Below are 21,246 nucleotides of genomic sequence, written 5' to 3'. Positions count from 1 at the left end.
TTCCGTTGTACAGCAGACACGGAAACAACAGCCCCAAAGATCTAGCCCTTTCCTGCACGTGTGCTCCGAATTCAGTCACCTCATAAATAAATTACTCTTTTAAAAATTCTTTTCCGATCATTTCTCACATTCTTATGGAACATAGTTGGTACAGTATAAACACCGTGCTTATGGCTTTAAAATTAATAATTGTAATTATTGTTTGTGGCTGCAGAGTCCACGAATGGCACAGTGAGGGGGTGTGTGATGTCCCAGGAAGGTGGTGGGTGATCCGTGAGCGGCATAACCGTCCCTTGTTTTTGGACAGGGCAGCATTTTCCGCTTTCTCCCCACTAGAACTTAGGTGGCAAGAAACCCTTTCTCGCATGTGAACTTTTCCTTCTTTTGACCTAATTCCTTAAGACTCATTTCTGGGAACGGGATGGCTGTTGTGTCTCGGGTGTTTTAACGGTGCATCACACTGCCCACTTAATGCTTTCAAAGCATTGTGCCAGAAATAAGGCAGTGTTCTGGCTCAGCCCTCCCAGGCTAGTTCCCCATGTTGTTGGAAATGGTCCGTTTCTTGGATTAATGTGTGTCAGATCTTACCATGTTACTGTAATTTTCAATTATTTGGTAACCCAGAATTGAACAGGTAAACTGGAGGATTAAATGGACAGAGTCAGTTGCTCTGCAGGAAGCGTTTAGAACATTGGCTGGTTTGTGGTGCTAGATGTGTTTGATATTAGTGGGCCTTCCTTTGATAAAGGAAATGAAGTAATCCCCTCTTGATGAATTGTTTGCTCACGTCCTGTTTTCATCTGTTTGCTTTCTGGAGTCTCGGCGTTCTAGGTTCCTGCATTCACTGATTTCATTCGACAGCCACGTTTGTTGGGACTCTACCGGTTGCACTCGAGGTCGCTGAAGCGGAAAAGGGGCCTTTGTTATAATGGTACCGAGGGATCTTGTAGAGACTGAGGTCTCTGCGTGTTTGGTGACTTCTTCCCAGAACTGACTTCACCTCCTCCTCATGTGGTTTGTTTGGTCCGCCTCATCTTCCTGGCTTAGCTTGACTGTCACTTCCTCACAGAAGCCTGTTTTCATTCCGTTCCGTTCCATTTCGTGGTGTCTGTTGTGGGGAGACAGGGAGCATGGCTGAGCTGACACCCTGTTGGGGCTTTGTTGTAACTCGCTGCTGGCCCTACAGCCAGGATGTGCTCACTGCCACACCGTCCCTGTCCTCAGAGTACCCACAACCGGCGAGGGGGCCAGCAGACCAGCCAGACCAGCCAGAGAAGGTTCGATGAGCCACTGGGATGCAGCAGTGGACGATACAAGAACAATGGACAGAAGCTGAAAGGTTCCACTGTCATGAAGCGACGTGAATAAACGAGATATGGCGTAGCACGATCGAGATGTGAAAATAGCAGCCCAGTGCCTGAGTCCGTCCTCGGAGCGGGCAGGGGTTACCTCCCCATGCTTCTAATGAAGCCACCGAGTGGCAGAGAAGAAAGAGCCCAGGGTCACACAGGGCGAGCTGGGCAGAGCCAGAAAGAATGTTCTTGCCTTCCACTGACCCTTCTTGGGCACCCCTTTCTAACGGACCACCATCCTGTGCCATGGCCTTTATGGTGCAGACGTGTCCGTTGCTGTTAAAAATTCTGTTCCTTTTGGGGAATCTGTGTCCTGCCCGCATTAGCTGAAGGATTGTTATGTGGCTCTAAATGGGGTCCTTGGGATCCAAATCCGGGCTGGGAGATGACTCCTGTCTGCTCCGAGGATGGACTCGGACGCTGGGTGGCAAACGCCTGAAAAGCCGCCCCGACGAGATGAGTCTGAGGGTCCACGCAGGCGGCCGGCAGCAGGCCCTGCCCCACCTCGGCCGCTCGGGACGGCCGTTCCAGAGCGACTCTGGTCCTATCACTTTGGCCTCACCGGCGTTCTCTGGGACAATCCGGGGATAGGTCTGATAACCCGGCAAGTTGCTCAGATTCTTGATCCCAGTTCTTCGTCCCGGAGAGAGGTTAGCACTGCCTGCCTCCCCAGGTTTTGGGGTGCCCGGCTGAGATCACACACATCAAGTCCCAGCACAGCTGCTGATGGACAGTGGCCCAGTGGGTAGAGCTTGCCAGTACTCGTGGGAAGAACGAATTAACGTCTTACGCAGGCAACCTCTTTCTTTCTGTGTCATCAGTCTTTTCTTTTCCTGGGCTGTGGTGTGAGCCCGATACAGCCGTCTCACCGCCGGCCCTTCGAGGTCACTCTAGCCTCGGGTAAATACTACGTTTTCCGGCCGACTCTCCCTGCAGCTCTCAGGAGTATCTTGACCGAAAACAAGATAGTCTCAAAGCATTGCTCTTTCGTGATTAGTCATGGATCTACACTGCATTATTTTAATTAGGCAGCAAAAGATTATGTCAAGTGCTCTCCCAGGCCTGTGGGTCGGGGTGTGAGGGACTGCTGAAACACTCATCGTAACTGCTTCCCAGACTCCGAGACTTCTGTCGGGCTGGCTTGAGGAGCCACCTTCTTCCTTGTCTCTCGCAGAGCCCTGGGAGTATATCCATAAAAGGCTGACTCTTGATCCCAAGTGAGGTGATTATTCCATTTATTCATTGCAGAGCATCTTTTTACCACTTAATCTTTTACTCTTGGAGCCAAGTGTATTGGTAATGAGTGAAAATATTTATCACTTTGGAGAATGGCTGTATCATCTTTCCTCCCGCTTCTGTGGCAGTGGGGAACCCGGCACCATTTTGCGCAGGCTGCCTGAGCACAATAATGATGCATTTATGTGAGTCACGAGTCCGCGTGGACTGTGGTTCAGGTTCTATCCTGTGTGGCTGAGGTTCTATCCAAGGTGTGTAGAAATGGGCGTCTCTGTGTTTGAAAAAAGATGATGCTACATTTAAGAACAAGTAGCCATTGGTCTCTGATTATGACTTGTCTGCCTGTCATGGGGAAAGGTTTTCCCCACACTGAGGACTTGCAACATTAGCGGAATCTAGAATTTGAGGTGCGTTCCCCTGGAATGAGGTTGTAATTATATTCACCTGTTTATAGTATTGTTTCCTTTTGCCGTTTCTGCTGTGTTGCTCACATAAGATACACAAAATTTCCTTTTTGTTCCTTGTCCGGTTCAGTTCAGTAAAACGCACAGAATATGTTTGCTGTGTGCCGTGCACTCAGGCCCTGGGGGTGCCGGGATGGAGAAGACACGGTCCCTGGGGGCAGCCAAGGCAGCCCCAGGCTTGTGGCCAGGCAGTGCCGATGCACAGAGTCGGGCACGGACAGGAGCATGTGGATGTGGAGAGGGTGTGTGGGAGAAGGAGGCGGGGAGCTCACTCCTAGCCCCGTTGCCAGAGATGTTGTTCAACTTGAGTTGTGAGTTACAGTGGAGAATGGCCAGATGCCGAGAGGCAGTGCACCCCAGGCACGGAAATCGCTAGCAAAGGCTCGGCAGAACATTGCCAGAACAGAAAGACTTCGTAACATGCAGGGTGGAAGTCAGAGAGAAGGGTCAGGTCCGGGAAGTTAGTTCGGTTCTGTGGGGTCTTCTGGGCCGCGGTCTGAAACTTCAAATTTGTTCTGCCTGTTGGAGTCATTGGTGGGTATGCAGGAAGGGCTGTGGGAGAGCTTATGTGCGAGATCATCTGGATGGATGTCGGACGGAGGGAGGAGGAGGAAGGCTGGGTAGGTGGGGGGACGAGCGGTTAATTGATGGATAGCTGGATGGGTGGATGACAGATGGACGGGAGAGTTGCCTGAAGGCAAGGACACCGGGTTAGAGGCTTTTCCCTTGTTCAGGGAAGAAATGAGGAGGGCCTCCACCAGTGTGGAGGTATCGCACCAGAGAAATAGGAATATTTAGGAGGTGAGATCAGGGCTGAAAAACTGAGGTGAGCGCAGCTGGGGTCACGGAGATGTTGCGGAAGGCTACCAGGCCTCTGACTTAGTGATCGGTGTAGGGGGTGGGGTGACGGCGAGGAACTACGGAGGCTGGAGATAGGACCCAGTTGATGGGGAAGAGAATATGTCCAATTTAGCACCTTTGGGTCAGCTAAGCAGTAGTCCGGCAGACAGTTGGATACTCAGGTCTCAAGATCGGGGAAGGGTCGAAGACGCAGAAGAATGAAGAAGAGTCAGAGTGGAAGGTACAGGTTTTGGCATTAAAGGTTTGCAGAAGTCCACAGGGGAAGGTTCTACGCAGGGACGCTTGTAGCAGGAGAGTGGAGCGTGGGCCAGAGCGTTGTTGTGGAATGCGGGTGTGTAAAAGGCGTGGTTGGGAGAGAATGCCTCGTCCCCGACACCGAGGATGCTGGCCTGTTAGCAGAGTCCAGTCCGGTGGACTGAGACCCGCCACTGGCTGGGCATCATGGGTTTTCCTTGGTGAGAACGGCTTTCCGGTGACTGGTGCCGTGAGGCATTTTCACTTGGTTTGAGAGAGCATCGGACGGGAGGCTGCAGGCTGCAGGGGGAGGGAACCCTCACCCGGCTCGTCTGAGAAGGAGAGAAGCGCCGGGCCCCTGGGAGGGGCCGGTGGCTCTGTGCTACCACGTGGCGTGGCTGTGCTCCTGGCTCCCCGATGGGCTCGTGCCCTTAGAAACCACTGGGTGAGCAACTGACCGACCGCCACCAGAAGCAGGTCAGGTTTATATTGGGTCGTGCGTCTGTGCCACTGTTTTTACTTCTGCTAACCAGGGGTAAAAAAAGGTAGTGTGCCCGTATATCCATTCATTTGTTTTCACAAATAAATTGTGGGCTGGTTCACCCCAGTAACGAATGCCTGCGTTATCGCCCAAAGAGCAGTGTTTTCTGCTTCTGTGCAGTTTCTTTCTAGCATCCCCCCAGACCTGCCTTTCATGTCCCCACCAAGGTAGGGGTTCCAGACACACGTCTTGCTGCCTCGCTCAGGGGCTCTGCATTCTCCTGGCTCTTGGGGACGGTGCGACGCTCTCGGTCACGTGCCACAGGCCCTCGGTGCTCCGGCCCCACAGCCTCTCCGGGGCCAGCGCTTGCCCCACCGTAGACCTTGCGCTTTAGGTCCTGGAAGGAAGACCCAGCTATTCCGGTGTCCTGGGCACCCAGGGTCCCCACCTCTGTGCTCGCCGTGTGCACCTCTTTTCTCTAGTCGGCCGGACACACCTTAGACACCTTACCCTCCCTTTAGGAGCCTGCTCAGATGTCGTTGCTCGTGGGGTTCCCCCTCCCCCGCCCCAGGCACGGCCGGCTGTTTTTCTCCCTCCACGGCCAGCCCCTCTGCGTTGCCACTTGTATGGACAGAGTGTGCTGTGCTGCCTTGTGTCTGTGCTCGTGCAGGCTCTCCCCACGGAGGTTCTGGACTACCCACACGGCAAGGGGCATCCTCGCGCACCTGGTTCCGTGCCTGGCCCTTGACGCACTCGCTCACCTTGTCCTCCCTTGTTTCCAGGGAAGCAGTTCAAGTGCACGGTGTGCGACTACACGGCAGCCCAGAAGCCCCAGCTGCTGCGGCACATGGAACAGCACGCCTCCTTCAAGGTGAGAGGACTCGGCACGTGGGGCCCGTGCTCACGCTGCGAGTACGTCGCGCGGCAGAGTGGAGAAGTCACTCTTTGTGGGTTCCCCTCGCTCCCGGGCCCCCGTAGCTCATACACGTGGAGCCTGGGGCAGAACTCATGTCGTGGTGTGCCCCCCCCCCCCTTCCAGAAGTGTGGCATTTCTGTGCCCCTTGGAGACCAGGTCCAGGGAGGGACCGCGTGTGAGGCTGCAAAGGCCGGGGAAGAGGCCTGCTCTCACTGTGGGGACCCACAGCGCTTTAGAGGAGAGGATGTGCGCTGTAAGGAGGGCTGCTTCAGGTCCTGGCTGGCCTCCCGTGTGTCCCCGGCACAGCAGGTGTGACGGTGCCCCCCCCGGGGAGCTAGACTCGGTGTCCGCGCGGTGCCCGGCGGGTCGCCGCGGCTCTGGGGCTCGTTTCATAGCTGTAGCTGATCTCTCTTTACCGTGCCCGCTCATTTCCGCCTTGCCGCTGCTCGTGCCGCGGTTACGGCCACAAGAACCGCGGTCCGGTGAACTGGTCCCATAGAGACTTCTGCTCAGCACTGGCAACTGAACCTGAAAACCGCTGCCGCTCCCGCATGTACGCATGGTGATGGAAAACAGGGCGCCCTGAAACGTTTGTGGAGACCGTGCACCCTGACACCCGGAGAATGTAGCACGTGGGAGGGGCTGTGGGCCGCCACACCGGCAGGCTGCGTTTACTGAGCCTCTACTGTATGCCTACGCTCTGCATCAGCTCGCACCTCCCCGACAGAGGGCACTATCATCCCTGTTTGATAGAACCCCACCCAGAGAAGGTACGCGATCACCTGTCAGGCTTGTCTGCCGTGCCCGTATCTGCAGATGTCAGTCACTGTTGTCATACTGACCTACCTGTGTCGTGACCGCTCTGAGGGGACGAGGACCCGCCCCTCTACCCTCCCTTTGACTGGCAAACTCTTCTGATGCTCAGAACAGCCCTGCGAGAGAGGAGTTCTCAGGATCTTGCCTCATTTAGTTAAGAAACCCAGTGGCTCAGAGGGGTTATGGGCTTTTGTGCATTAAACATCCAGGAAGTGAAGGAGCCAGAACTTGCACTTGGCCTCCGAGTCCAAGGCATGGGGTTCTCCCACGGTGTCTTCTCAGTAATTCTCTTTGGGGGGGGGGGGGCACACAGGAAACCGTGAGGGCGCCGCACCTGTTGCCTGCCTAGCTACTCTACTGTGGCCTCAGTGGACCTGTGTTTCACAGGCAGGACTGGCACGTCAACTTGTGGGGGTGGCAGGAGGTTCATGAGCGTCCTGCAGATTTTGAACAGGATTAAAGTGAAGAGTGTCATCTCAGGTTTCACAGCCGCAGATGTGTTTCTCTGGGGGACCCTGGGCTGTCGTAGACAGCGCAGTTTGGGTGCTGGGAACAGATCGCTGGGGTGGCCCTCGCTCTGTAGACAAGAAAGTTGGACCAGGCAAGGTTATTTAGTCCTCACTCTCCCAGGATTGGAACCAGATTTTTCATTTGTTCCTTGGTTCTCAGTGCGGAACCTTTTCCCTCACCAAGCAGGTGCAGCTGGACGGTCTCTCTGCCCTGGAATCCTCACTGCTTTCTTTCTCAGCTTTGTAGCGTCTTTGGCTTGTGTGCAGAGGAAGTGGACTTGAGGATCGTTCGAGCTCAGGTGTCCCTTCCTATGTAGTTCTCAACTGTTTCTGGCTGTCACACAGCTACCACGCGCTGCTGGGACCTCGGGAGTCACGGGGCCAAGCTGGCCTTGGGGTCAACTCCGGTTCCTACGGGCTTCCTGGGGCTTCAGGTGCCCTTCCCCCCGCTGGAGCGAGAACCGCTCAGACCTTGGCCTCTCTCCTCCTCCGGGCTGGGTTCTCTGGTGTTTCTCACGAGACTGGGACTGACAAAGCAAAATGAAGCTGGTTCCCGCCAGCCACCCTTATTCACGCTGACAGGTTATCACCCTTCCCTTTGGTCGCTATCATAGTTTTCTGTCACTGCTCTAACCCACACCTCCAACTTGGCAGCCGAACACCACCAGGCATTATCGTGCAGTTCCGAATTCCAGCACGGGTCTCACCGAACGGCCAGGTGACGGCAGGGCCGCGTTCTTCCGGGAGGCTCTTGGAGAAAATCCATCCCCGTGCTTTTTCTGGCTTCTGGAGGCCACCTGTACTCCTGGCCTCAGCCCTCCATCTTGAAAGCCAGCAACATAGCATCCCACCTCTGCTCTGACTCTCTTCTGCCTCCCTTCCGCCTTTCACCTGTGAGGACCTTTCACCTGTGGGTCCACGTGGATGGCCCAGGAGAAGGTCTATACCTTAAGGTCAGATGATTAACAGCCTCAGCCCTACCTGTGGTCTTAACTTCTCTTTGTCGTGCAAGCTTCCAGACATCAGGACTTGGACATCTTTGCGGAGGCATTATTCCCCCCGCTGTATCCCGCCCCGCCCTGCTCTGTTTTCTTCCTTTCGCATCTGCTCCCTGGCAGATTTCTATCAAAATCCAAAAATACACAGTATGTGTGGTCGCACACTCCCTCTGCCTTACCAGTGGCAAACATTACTAAGAAATCAGGCCCCTCTGTTTTATCAGTCCTCGATGGGGCCTCAAAGCCTTTGTGCAGACACTACTAATCTATTGCAGTTGACTTTCAAAAGGAAACCAATTTGGTTTTCTAGATCTAGATGTATAATTTGCAATATATAATTTGTGTCAGGAAACACTGTAATAAGGGCAAACTCTTGTATTGCCTTTTAAAATTGCATGTTGTTATTTATTTATTTTAAGAATAATATGTGTTCACTAAATAAGATTCGGAAAGTGCTTTTCGTTCCCTTTCTTTGTAGAATTTTTGGATATATTAATTTTTTTAGACGTAATTGAGGTCTTACTGTAAATGAGCATTTTTGGGTGGAGATTAAAACATCAGCTTTGCCGCCGATAAAGCTCTATTAGAGAATGCAGCTTAAATGAGTGGCCAGATGGTTTGCTAAGAATACTTTGCGTTTGAGTTAGAATAGCCTCCCAGTCGAAGGCAGGGCTGGAGAGCCTGCCTGATTAGGACATTATAAATATTGCCTTTTTTAAATTATCACTTCATAGGCATTTTCCCATTTTATGAAAATATACTTACTGTAAAACTACTTTTAACGGCTGCTTAAAGATGAGTGTCACAGTTTAATTACCCATTCCCCTTGTAACTGGACAGTTTGGTTGTTTCCAGGTTTTGCCGTTAAAAGTAACTCCACGATGGACGTCTTCATGCCGAAAGCATTTCCAGGTCATCGTGATATCGAAAGGACTGTAAAACATGGCACGAAGCCCATCAGACCACTGAGAATTCATAGGCAGCCAGGGTGTTACATGTGCTTCTTGCAGCTGTAATTAAAATGCATTCCCAGGGGTGGAACCGACACTGTCAGTCCTAAGCATTTGCCCAGGAAGATGCCTGCACTGGGGTGGGGCTGCCACGGAGCCAGGGACCTCCAAACAAAATGGGCTCGTTCCCTCCCTGTAGCTGCTCAACTCTTTGCTTCCTCGCAAATAAGTAAGCCGGCATGCTGCCCAGTAAGGCGATGCGATCACGGGCTGGACTCCTCTCGTTCAGTTTTCTCTCTCTCCGTTGAGCTGCGTGAACCCACAACTCTGTTGAGAGAAATGTTCTCAGTGATGGGGCTAGGTGACCCAGTGGTGATCTCCTTACACGTGATAACAAGTGACTTTATTTCATTTAAAAAGTTTTATTTTAAAATTATTTATTTACTTTTAATTTTATTTTAGAGAGAGAGTAGGGGAGAGGGGCAGAGGGAGAGAGAGACAGAGAGAGATAGAGACACAGAGAGGGAGACAGAGAGAGAGAGAGAGAGAGAGAGAGTATCTCAGGTAGGCTCCACACTCAGTGGCGAGCCTGACGCAGGGCTTGATCCCACGACCCCGGGATCGTGACCTGAGCCGAAATCAAGAATCAGATGCTCAACTGATGGAGCCACCCAGGCGCTCCTAAAATAACTTTAGACTCCCCTAAAGTCTGGCGGATTTCCCAGGTACCTATCCCCACCTCTCCCTCGATGATAATGTCTTCTTTAACCATAGACTGCTGTCAAAACTGGGAAATGGACTTTGGTATCCTACGATAAACTAAACTGCAGGCCTCAGTTCGGTTTTACCAGTCTTCTTTCTTTCTTAATTAATAAAGTATTTTTAAAGTAGTGTTAGATTCACAGCACCATTGAGAGGAAAGTACAGAGAGTTCCCATATACCGTCTGGCCCTGCTCCCCACATACAGCCTCCCCCATTTCCAACATCCACACCAGACTGGTACACTTGTCACAGTGGATGAATCTATAGTGATACATCATGCTCACCCAAGGCCATACTCTACATTAAGGCTCAGCGTTGGTGTTCTCTTTCGGTTTTGACTGATGTATCATGACACGTATCCACCATTAAGGTTCTCATGCAGAGTGATCTCGCTGCGTTGAAAGTCCTCTGTGCTCTTCCCTTCATCCCTCCCTCTCCCTTCTGCCCTGGCAACCACGAACTCTTTTACTGTCTCCGCAGTTTTGCCTATTCCGGAATGTCCTAGAGTTGGAATCATACAGTCTGTAGCCTTTTCAGACTGGCTTTTTCACTCAGTAATATACATTGAAGGTTTCTCCATATCTTTTCATGACTTGAGAGTTCATTTCTTTTTAGTGCTGAGTAATATTCCATTATCTGGACGGGCCACAGTTCGTTTACCCACTCATCTCCTGAAGAACATCTTGGTTGCTTCTAAGTTTTGGCAGTTGTGAATAGAACTGCTTAAACAGTGTGTGCAGACATAATTTCCTAACTCCTTTAGGTAAACACTAAGGGCTGTGATTGCTGGATCGTGTGGTAGGAGTATGTTTAGCTCTGCGAGAAACGGCCACACTGTCCTCCAAAGTGACTGTACCGTTTTGCATCCCCTCTAACAGTGCGTGAGAGTTCCTGTTGCTCCACGTCTTTACCAGCATTTGGTGTTGTCAGTGTTCTGGACTTGGGCCACTCTGACAGCTGTGAGGTGTATCACCTCAGTCTTGCTTTAATTTGTATTTCCCTGGTGACATACACAGTGGTGCATCTTCCCTGTGCTTGCTCGTCATCTGTTTATCTGCTCTAGTGATGGGTCTGTTCAGGCTTTTCGCTCATTTTTTACTCGGGTTGTCCATTTTCTTATTGCCAAGTTGTAAGAGTTTATGTACTTTGGAAAACAGTCCTTTATCAGATACTTCTTTGCAAATATTTTCTCTTAGTCTGCAGCTCATCTCTTCATTCTGTTGAATAACTTTATTTTTAAATAAAGTTTTACCTTTTCGTTTAAAGGGATACTTATTTAAAGAGGATGCTTGTTTTTGCTAGCCCTGTATGTATCATTATGTGCTGCACTTGAGAGTTACATGCTGGCATTCATGGAGCCTCTGAAATTGGATTGTAATTACTGATTCTAAAAAGCAGAGTTGTGCTATTTTCTTTCCTGTTGTGAGAGATGTTGAGGTTGGGGTGGAGGTGCTGATGAGGGAGGGAGGGAGGGAGGGAGGGAGGGAGGAGGGAAAGAGAGAGAGAGAGAGGGAGGGAGGGAGAGAGAGGGAGGAGAGACAGGAGACGGAGGAGGAAGGAAATGGCTAGATGAGTGTCAGAGGAAAGGCAGGCTGGGGCTTGCATCACAACCCTGTATAAAAATGGTGCCACAAATCCACTATTTTAGCTGGTTTGGGGTCACTCTTCCCTCCCTGGCTTGTTTGCTATCCTAGCTGACTCACCCATTCATTCTAGGAAATTATTCCTGATTTTTCTCAGTGCACTTGTTAGCTATCAAAGCCAGAGAATGGTTCTTGAAGGTAGTATTTTTCCAAACCCAAGAAGGAAAATATTGATTGAGCACCTGGAGTTCTTTTTTTTTTTTTAATTTTTTTTTTAATGTTTATTTATTTTTGAGAGACAGAGAGTGACAAAGAATGAGCAGGGGAGGGACACAGAGAGAGGGAGACACAGAATCCGAAGCAGGCTCCGGGCTCTGAGCTGTCAGCACAGAGCCCGACACGGTGCTTGAACCCATGAACTGTGAGATCATGACCTGAGCTGAAGTTGGACGCCCAACCAACTGAGCCACCCAGGTGCCCCGAGCACCTGGAGTTCTAATGATAATTGGCCTTATAATGTTTGTCTTACTTGTATCAGTGATTGTCTCATATTAAAAATAAACTGCTCCAGGAAGCCCAGTTGAAAAATAGGTAAAGAGAACAGGTCAAATAGCTCTTGGGTATGTGATAAGGTATCTAACATCACTGATAATAAAAAAAATATATAATAAAGTGAAAGCATACTAAGATACCATCGATTTGCTCATCAGACGAGTATACATTCCCAGGTTTGATAGCGGAGTCTGTTGGTAAGGCCGTGAGGAGAGAGCCTTTCTCATGCCTTGCCATTGGGGCTGTAAAGGGTCCCAGCTGCAGGTGGCGTAAGCTGTTGTCTTGCCTCTTGTAAGAAGTGATCTGATCTTACGGATGCACTTGCTGACGTCCCGAAATGATGACTACGTGGTATTATTCATTGAAGATAAGTGAAACGTTTGTGGATAGAGTAAGACTTAAATAAACAGGGGCACATCCAAACAACAGAATGCTGCACAGCTACAAAAACAGTATAAGGAGGCCCTTGACTTCCTTCCCTGGAAAGATATTACATAACAAAGTAGAAAAAGCAAGCTTTAGAACGACATAGTAATGCTGCCTTTGAGGTAAGAAAGGGCAAAGATGTATTTGTATTTATTTATGTCTACTTTAAAGCTTCTTAAGGCTTACGCACAAAATAAAGAAACTGTGCGGTTGGGTAGGGAGGGCTGGGACTGGGTAGATGGGAGGCCGAGGCTCAAGGTGGGACTTTTCCCTGTGTGTAATGTTTGAACTGGGTGAACTGAATGTTTTGCCTGTTCAGTAAATTTAAGTAAGAAGCAAACCTTTAAATAAAAATGATCTTTTAGAAACGACCCAGTGTCAAAGCAGAATGGTAACCCTGCTCGTCACCCTCACATTGTCTTGGGAAGGCGGTGACAGATTGCTCTTTGGTAGTGCATTGAAATTCTGTTTTGGTCTTGAAAATCTCCAAGAGCACCGAGGTATTGCAGAAAAACCCAGGATTTAGAACCAGACAGACTCAGGTTCAAATCCTGGCTGTACCACTTACAGTCTGTTTAATTTAACTTCTCTGTATAATTCTCTTGTCTTAAAAGTGCTGACAGTAATATCTTTCCCTGGCGTTGGAGATGCTAAAAGTGATACTGTTTTATGAGTAGTGGGTATGGTGCATGGTGGATGATAAAATGTTGGTTCTTTTCCCCTTCCCTGTCTTTAAAAATGACCCCAGTTTCTAAAAAAAAACTATAAGCCAAACAACAACAACAACAACAAAACCCAGCCTGATCTTGGTTTATTTTCCTTTTAGTGAGCTTAAATTTATGCTTGCAATTCATTTATTCTAAACATTTTCTAGGTATTGTGTTTTCTTCGTATGTATCTTTGGATGTTGATGTTATTTTATTTCCATTGTTGTTATTTGTGGCTTTGGAGTGGCAGAGAAGGATTAAAATCTTCATGGCTGCTACTTACTAACTAGATGACCTCTCGGGATTTTGATCCCTTGCCTTCTAGGGCCACTGCCTCCTTATTTGGAAAATGGGAACAGTGATGTCATTATTTCAAAGGCTACTTTCAGAAGGAGGGGTTGATTTGAAGGAGGAGACCAGAATGGTTGTGTCCTCATGGCTTGGGGCAGACCTGGCCCATCAGCCCTGTGCTGGCCAGCACGAGGCGGGCGGGTGTTGCTGGAGGATCTCAGGCTTGCTCTTTTGTTAACGGCCAGTTCTGGCCTCTGGCCACCCTTCCTACCAGATTAGTTCTTTACTCCATATCATGACCACCTTGAGACCTTGACAAATGTGCAGATAACGGTCCCAAGCCCAGGAGATAGTCTCACTGAGCCTGGAGTCCAGCAGGCATCCTCAAATGCAGTACATTTTCATGTGGTTGTGGTGCAGGGGGTCCATGGACCATAATCCACCAGCCACCTCGCTGGCTTTTGAACTCGGAAGCAAACGTCCTGTCTGAATCTGCGTATTTAAAGTGTGTTCCTGTAAATAGCGTATAGCTGGATCTTGGTTTGTGCCTGTGTGTGTGTGTGTGTGTGTGTGTATGTGTGTGTGTGTGCACACACGACCAGTCTGACAATTCCTGCCCTTTCGTTGGAGTGCTTAGTCCATTTACATTTAATGTAAGTTTTGACATATCTCACTTGAAAAGTGCCATCTTGGTATTTAGCTACAATTTATTTTCTTTTAAGCGGTTGCTAAACACATCATATTATGCATTTATATTGTAATACATTCTAGCTAGCTCCAGATACACTATTTCATGAACAGTGTAAGAAGCATGCAACACTGTCATTCGTATCATTTCCCTCCTACCTTTTGTGCTCTGGTGGTCATGTATGTTACTCCTACTTGTTATAAATTCCATACAGCTTTATCATTCTTTGCTTTATACAGTTATATTGAAAATATATATGTGGAAATATAATTTTAAAAATGTCTTATATTTCCTTATATATTTAGTTTTCTGGTGTTCTTTTAAATTTTTTAATGTTTTTATTTATTTTTGAGGAAGGGGAAGGCAAGGGGAGAGAGAGAGAGGGAGACACAGAATTTGAAGCAGGCTCCAGGTTCTGAGCTGTCAGCACCGAGCCTGACGCAGGGCTCGAACTCATGAACCGTGAGATCATGACCTGAGCTGAAGTCAGACGCTCAACCTACTGAGCCGCTCAGGCGCCCCTGGTGTTCTTTATTTTTTTTTATATATTTTCTTGCAGGCCTAGACTTCCATCTGATTATCTTTCCTTTAGTTTGGAGAACTTCTAGCATTTGTTATATGCTTTTTTCTGGAGTTAAATGATCTCAGCTTTTGTCTGTTTAGAAAATCTTCGTGTTCATTTTTGAAGAATATTTTGATGACTGTAGATTTGTAGGGGGACATCACTCTAAAGATGTTGTTCTGTTATGTTTTGTCCTTCGCTATTTCTAATCCTCAGCATTTCTCCCCATATTTAATGGGCCCTTTTTTCTCTGGTTTTAAGACTTTCCTCTCTTCCTTTGGTTTTCATCATATTAACATCAGTAAGTTTAGGTATGGCTTCCTAGTGTTTACTTTGCTTGGGTTTGTTGAGGTTTGGATCTTGTGGATCGATATGGTTCATCAGTTTCAGACCATTCTCTTCTCAGCCATTATCTCTTTATTATTACTTCCTCTCTATTTGTGTTCCCTCCTCCAGGATGATAACACATCATATATTAACCTGTTAGATATGTCACAGCATTCAAATGATCTCTCTCTCTCTTTAAATCTTCTTTTTGTGTTTCGGTTTATATGATTTCTTTAAGTCTTCTTCTTCTTCTTCTTCTTTTTTTTTTTTTTAAATTTTTTTTAACGTTTATTTATTCTTGAGACAGAGAGAGACAGAGCATGAACGGGGGAGGGTCAGAGAGAGAGGGAGACACAGAACCGGAAGCAGGCCCCAGGCTCCGGGCCATCAGCCCGGAGCCCGACGCGGGGCTCGAACTCACGGACTGTGAGATCGTGACCTGAGGTGACGTCGGACGCCCAACCGACTGAGCCACTCAGGTGCCCCCCCCCCTTTTTTTTTTTTAAGAGATAGAATGTTAAGCAGGCTCCATGCCTAGCATGGAGCCTGTTTGGGGCTTGATCTCATGACCATGAGACGAAATCAAGAGTTGGATACTTAACCGATTGAGCCACCCAGGTATCAGATTACTTATCCTTTTCCCGATACTCAAATCTGCTAGATACTCAAATTATTCATTTCTGTTTTTTTTTTTTTTTTAATTTCTAGCATTTTCATTGGGTTCTTATAGTTTTTGTCTCTCTGCTAAGATTTATCAACTGGTCACACATGTTTTTCATTTGAGCCTTGAACACATTTGTCATCATTATTTAAATATTTATTTCTAAAAATGTAAGTATCTGAGCTATCTGAGCATCAGTTTCTGTTGACTTTTTTTTCTTGATTTGGGATCACATTTTCTTCTTTGCCTGTCTCATCATTTTCAAGTGAATGATAGGTTGTGAAACAGCATTAGAGACTGAGCTAAGTAATAACTGGCCTCTTTTCACACCAGGACAGTAGTGTGGGGGCTGTCCAGAAGATAGCTGACAGGCAGACCTCACTGCTGCCTGTGAAAGGTGTGCTCACAAGCTTGGCCCTTGGCTGGCATCTGGACCTTGGACATAGGAAGGTTTCCCATAACCCTCATTGACAGGAGAAGTTTCCTGTGCCTAACCTGTCCAGATGGCATCGTGCACACCGAATATCTGCTTCCTTCTGGGAGTCTGGAGTGTTGGTATGTGCTAGGCAGAGAGTTGCCCGTGTGATTAGTTCCCCATAAAACCCTGGCACGGAGCTTCTTTTTTTTTTCAACGTTTATTTATTTTTGGGACAGAGAGAGACAGAGCACGAATGGGGGAGGGGCAGAGAGAGAGGGAGACACAGAATCGGAAACAGGCTCCAGGCTCCGAGCCATCAGCCCAGAGCCCGACGCGGGGCTCGAACTCACGGACCGCGAGATCGTGACCTGGCTGAAGTCGGACGCTTAACCGACTGCGCCACCCAGGCGCCCCCCTGGCACGGAGCTTCTAATGAACTTACCGGGCTGGTCCCATTTCACACGTGTTGTGACAGCTCGTTGCAAGGGAATTTCGGCTGCCCGGTGGGACTCTGCTGGGAGAGGACTCTTGGAAACTTATGCCTTTGGACTCTGCGTGCCTTTTCCCTTTGCAAATTTTGCTTTGCATCCTTTGGCTGTAAGGAATGATAGCAGTGAGTATCTGTATGCTGAGCCCTGTGAGCCCTCCTACCCAATCATGGAACGTGGGGGTGGTCTTGGGTCTCTCCGAGCACAGGAGTGAATAAATCTAGTCTGTCGCAACTCCAGAGCTGGCTCTCCACTGTCGTCAGATGTTTTGGGAAAAGGTTCGGGTCTTTCCTTTCAGCAAGGCTGGGCATCTGAGCACAGCGAGAGGCTCCAGGATTCGCTTTCTGTTTCACAGCACAGCTGCTGGCTTTCCAAACCGCGTGGGCTCCCTATCAGCTTTACAGGCAGGCTGCCAGCTTTTCGAGGTGCTGGGATGATCCTGTTTCTCTCCAGCATTCTCCTTGGGGAAGCTCTCTCCCCTCTCTGCCCGGCCCAGCCTCGGGAGAGCCAGGGTGCCCGGTGAAGGCTTTTGCACTTTCGTAAGGGTGGTGCTGGACTTCCCCTCCCCTCGCCTGCTTTGGGCCAGGGGTCCTCGCTGCCATGTGTGAGACCCAGTCCCTGAGGGCTGGGGTGGGTTCTCTCCCTCCTCTCCTGCCCTGCTCCCTTGTTGTACCTGCTGAAGCTCCCCATTCCACAGGGAAGAGGTGAGTAGATCACGGGGATGAGAGCAGCCACCGGGCTCTTCTCTCCTAGGCAGTGTCTGCTCACTTCTGGAATTTGGTTCACTTACGTCTCTTCGTGCCCCGACAGTCTGACGTTGTTTGCGTGGGAGCAACAGCCCCTTGTGGTTTTCGACACCCTGACTGGAAGCAGGAACGCCCCACCGTGTGATTGTGACAGTGCACAGAGCAGGTGCCCAGTAAGCGTGGCTGTCGGCTCCCTCCCCCACGCACCCTGGATGTGTGGGAATTTGCTGGAAGTCTGGAGCCAGGAGGGTGTGTGAGGCGGCCGACTGCTGCTGTCACGAGTAATCTAAGTGGAGTCACAGTCACCAGGAGCTCTGCCAGCTTCGGGCGAGGGTTTTCTCCACGCATCATCACTCACAAGTAGGCCCGGGGAGACCTCGGGGCTTCTCAGACCCTTGGAAGCGTGTCAGTGGGAGAAACAACGGCAGGCAGCTTCGGCACAAGCCCCTGCCTTGCAGCTTAAGCACTTTCTAGTTTGACTTTATGCATCACGGCTTTGTGGTCAGACGCTCTTAGAATCCAGACTTGCCACTTACTACCTGTGTGGCCTTGGGCAAGACACCTAAACTCTGTAGCTTCTTTTTTTTTTTTTTTTTTTTTTTTAAATTTTCTTTACTTTGAGAGAGAGAGAGAGAGAGAGAGAGAGAGAGAGAGAGAGAGAGAGAGACTCCCAAGCAGACTCTGTGCTCCCAGCGCAGAGCCTGATGCAGGGCTCAGACTCATGAACTGTGAGGTCTTGACCTGCGCGGAAACCAAAAGTCGGATGCTTAACCGACTGAGCCACCCAGGCGCCCCTGTAACTTCCCGGTAACGTGGTGATGAGGCAGTGCCTCTTGTCACTTACAGGTTGCGAGTGCTAGTTGCAGGCTTCCTGGAGGGCTTGAGGCACTGTTCTCCAATGTTCCTTCTGCCCAGACTCCGTCCCAGGTTTCTTCCTGTCTCTTTTCATCTGAAGATTGTCGTATGTGCACAGTGTCGTCCTCTTTATCATACTTTCGTTTAAGATTCTTGGTGCCTGTGATGTGTTCCGTTTGCCTAATTCAGTTTGCCTAATTCAGTGTCCAGTTGCCTAATTCCCCTGGTTCGGTACATTCCTTTATTTTTTATTTACTCTTAAAACATTTTTTTTAATGTTTATTTATTTTTGAGAGGCAGGGAAGGGGCAGAGAGGGAGGGAGACACAGAATCTGAAGCAGGCTCCAGGCTCCGAGCTGTCAGCACAGAGCCCGACGTGGGGCTCGAACCCACGAACTGTGAGATCATGACCTGAACTGAAGTTGGACTCTCATCCGACTGAGCCACCCAGGCGCCGCTGGTACATTCCTTTAAAACACACTTGGCCACATGGATACCTCAGTTAGCACAGAGAACCTTTTAGCAGGTGCATTTCCCGAGTAGAGTTATTCATACGTTCCCCTGCTGGCAGAGTGAGCGTCTCTCCTGGATGGTGCTGCCCTGCACTGCCAGACCCGTCCAAGCTTTCACGGAGCCTGACTTCCCCGAACGTGGGGCCCACCCACTTTTTGCATTACGCCGAGCCACGTCACGGGGCCCCCGTGCTAGAGGGAGCTTGTCCTTTGGGTCTTTGCTCTGTGTGGCTTCAAGTGCACCAAGGATTTCTGACTTCTGAAAAGCAAGTGAAACACTTGGTGCATGAATTTGCCACGTCTGCAAAGAAAAAAAAAATTAGTCTGAAATCAGCAGTTTTCACTATCTGCACAGTTTGGAAACCATTCAGTGTGACTTACTACTGACCCTTCCTTCTCACTTTAGACGCTCTTGTTCCTGAAACACGGCCTTGGGTAGTCTGACAAATGGCTGTGGTCATTCCTCTGCCCTGGCCTTCCGAAGGTGAGGGCTGGCCCTCTCTCCTGCGGCCATAGGACCTTCAGGCCTATACCAGTATGTTCTTTTAAACAGGAACCAGCCAGATCGTTATCTTGAAAAGACACTATTCAACTTCATCGATTTTTGATAGGAATCTAAAGCCAGTTGAATCCTAAAAAAATTGTGTTATGAAAAGCCTGAGGAAGGGCCGGTCTATTGTCAAATTGAAATCTGCATAACTAAGGTACTTTCACAAAACTCTTGAGGAGTAAGGAAGATTTCAAGGGCTGATATTGTTACCACTGATGAGCTTTCCCTCAGGATTCCTTGAGGAGGACATCACCTCACAATTTAACACACAGAGTTTGAAGAGACAGAGGAAGTACGAAACGTACTAAACTTCATCTGAATCTTTGATGCAAAACCTGAAATGTTTACTCATTTCTTTTACCTTTTTTTTTAACGTTTATTTATTATTGAGAGACAGAGAGACACAGGACGTGAGCAGAGCAGGGGCGGAGAGAGGGGAAGACACAGAATCTGAAACAGGCTGCAGGCTCTGAGCTGTCAGCACAGAGCCCGACATGGGGCTCAAACTCACAAACCACGAGATCATGACCCGAGCTGAAGTCGGACACTTAACCGACTGTGCCACCCAGGCGCCCCTTAGACATTTCTTTAACACCCTTTTCTGTGTACCCACTCTGTGCCAGGCACTATGCCAGGGGCGGGGGATGTCAGGATGAAGCCAGGCCTCTGTCTGCCAGGCTCACAAGTCTGTGGAGAGCCCAATGTGTATAAAAAGCAGCAGCAAGTGTATTAACTGCTACGAGAAAGTTACGTACTAAGTGCCGTGAGAGCCCTGAAGAGCAGCTAATTATTCCAATTCCGTCATTTTGTAAAAGCCATGATTCAATGGCGTTAATATAGTATCGTCGTGTTATATAAAACCTATCGCTTTGAAAACCTGTAGCAACCAGAAAGTTCCCTGATATCCACCAGTCAGAGGGAGATAGTGTAATCCCATGTTGCATTCCCGATAATGGGATGAGTCCCAGACATGTTCACAGTGTGTCCATTTGAAGCCAGAAGAGGACACCAGGCAGCTGAGACCACAGAATCCATAAGGGGCTTAGATGCTAACTTGAACAAAAGTGGTGTTTGGATGAGGTCAGCCAGGATGTGGCTACGTAAGTAATGTACTCCCGGATTCCAGTCTAAACTTCGTGAGCAAGGGAGTAAAAGTACGGAAATGATCTCAAACAGGCAGAATGTTCAGAACCACACATTCACAGAGTCCAAATCGGTCCTCAGTCTGAAATTCTCAGTGTCCTTCAGAATGCTGAGTCATCTGGCCTTGCTTATGGCTTCGTGGCTTTCTTTCTACTATAACTTCTATTACCCGGGAGATGGTTTCACCTTTCTGTAGAAATTTCCAGCAGAAGTTGGCATGTTTAGTTAAGTATCTAGGGGCAGAATAAAGAAGGCAGGTGGACTGGTCCCTTTTATAATAGTCATGTGCTGGGCATTACAGCAGTATTTTATGTAACAGACATAAAATTTATACCTAAAAGTTACTTTATTTTGCCCCAGAACTCCTATAGTGTAGGAATGATATTCCCATTTCACAGATGTGGAAACTGAGGCCTGAGTCCAGCTCAGTAACACACTCAAGAGTGATGCAGTAGTAAGTAGTGAAGCTGCCTCTTGGTAGACAAAGCTGCTCTTTGTCCAGGACCCTACGCCTTTCTCGTTGTCATCCCAAGCAGAGGGACATTTTTGCCCCCTTGTCCTTTTTTCCCCTCACTGCTCTGATTATATAAGCCTGTAGCTCTGTGTTGTAGCTGTCAGAACTTAAGATCTGTGAGCAAGGTGCTGACCGAGTACAAATTTAGGAGGCGGAACGTTTCCCACATTCAGTGGCAATTGCCAAACCCGTGGGATCAAGAAGGCACGAAGTGAAGGGTAGGGTTTCTGTTCTGGTGTTTGTTTTGCTTTTTAGTTCTTAATTTGCATGAAAGTGAAGAATCTGGGATTACTCTCTCTTTTTTTTTTTTCTTTAAGCACTTTTGTATGTGTGTGCGTGCGTGCGTGCCTGCGTGTGTGTGTGTGTGTGTGTGTGTAGGTGTGTGAGGAGGAGGAAGGTCCAAGACGAGGAGGGGGGCGGTCAGCCATTTATTAACTTGTTTGAGCTGAAATGTCTCTGCTGAAAACCTGTAATGCTGTCTTCAGCTTCCTGGTATTTTAGATTTTTTAAGCACTTCGGGGGGAAAAAATGGAAATTGGGTTGTCTTACGTTAAATTAAAATTCTGTCTGTCTAGCAGTGAGCGGTATATTCTTTGGAAATATTACATTTTTGACAGCACAAGCGATTACAAAAAAATCAATA

At 48.8% G+C, this 21,246-nt stretch overlaps 1 protein-coding gene across 1 annotated transcript in view; it reads left to right on the top strand.

The window, feature by feature from the left end:
• Nucleotides 1-21,246, top strand: part of ZFAT (zinc finger and AT-hook domain containing) — a 191,092-nt gene that overhangs the window by 113,818 nt on the left and 56,028 nt on the right. Inside the window, exon 11 of the mRNA XM_043601834.1 lies at nucleotides 5,411-5,499. Within this exon, the coding sequence (XP_043457769.1) occupies nucleotides 5,411-5,499 (89 nt within the window). The remainder of the gene's footprint in view (nucleotides 1-5,410; nucleotides 5,500-21,246) is intronic.

This window comes from Prionailurus bengalensis, chromosome F2 (assembly GCF_016509475.1).
Source record: "Prionailurus bengalensis isolate Pbe53 chromosome F2, Fcat_Pben_1.1_paternal_pri, whole genome shotgun sequence".
In the NCBI taxonomy this organism is placed as follows: domain Eukaryota; kingdom Metazoa; phylum Chordata; class Mammalia; order Carnivora; family Felidae; genus Prionailurus; species Prionailurus bengalensis.
The sequence above is the reverse complement of the archived record's forward strand: the minus strand, read 5'-3'. Positions and strand labels throughout refer to the sequence as shown.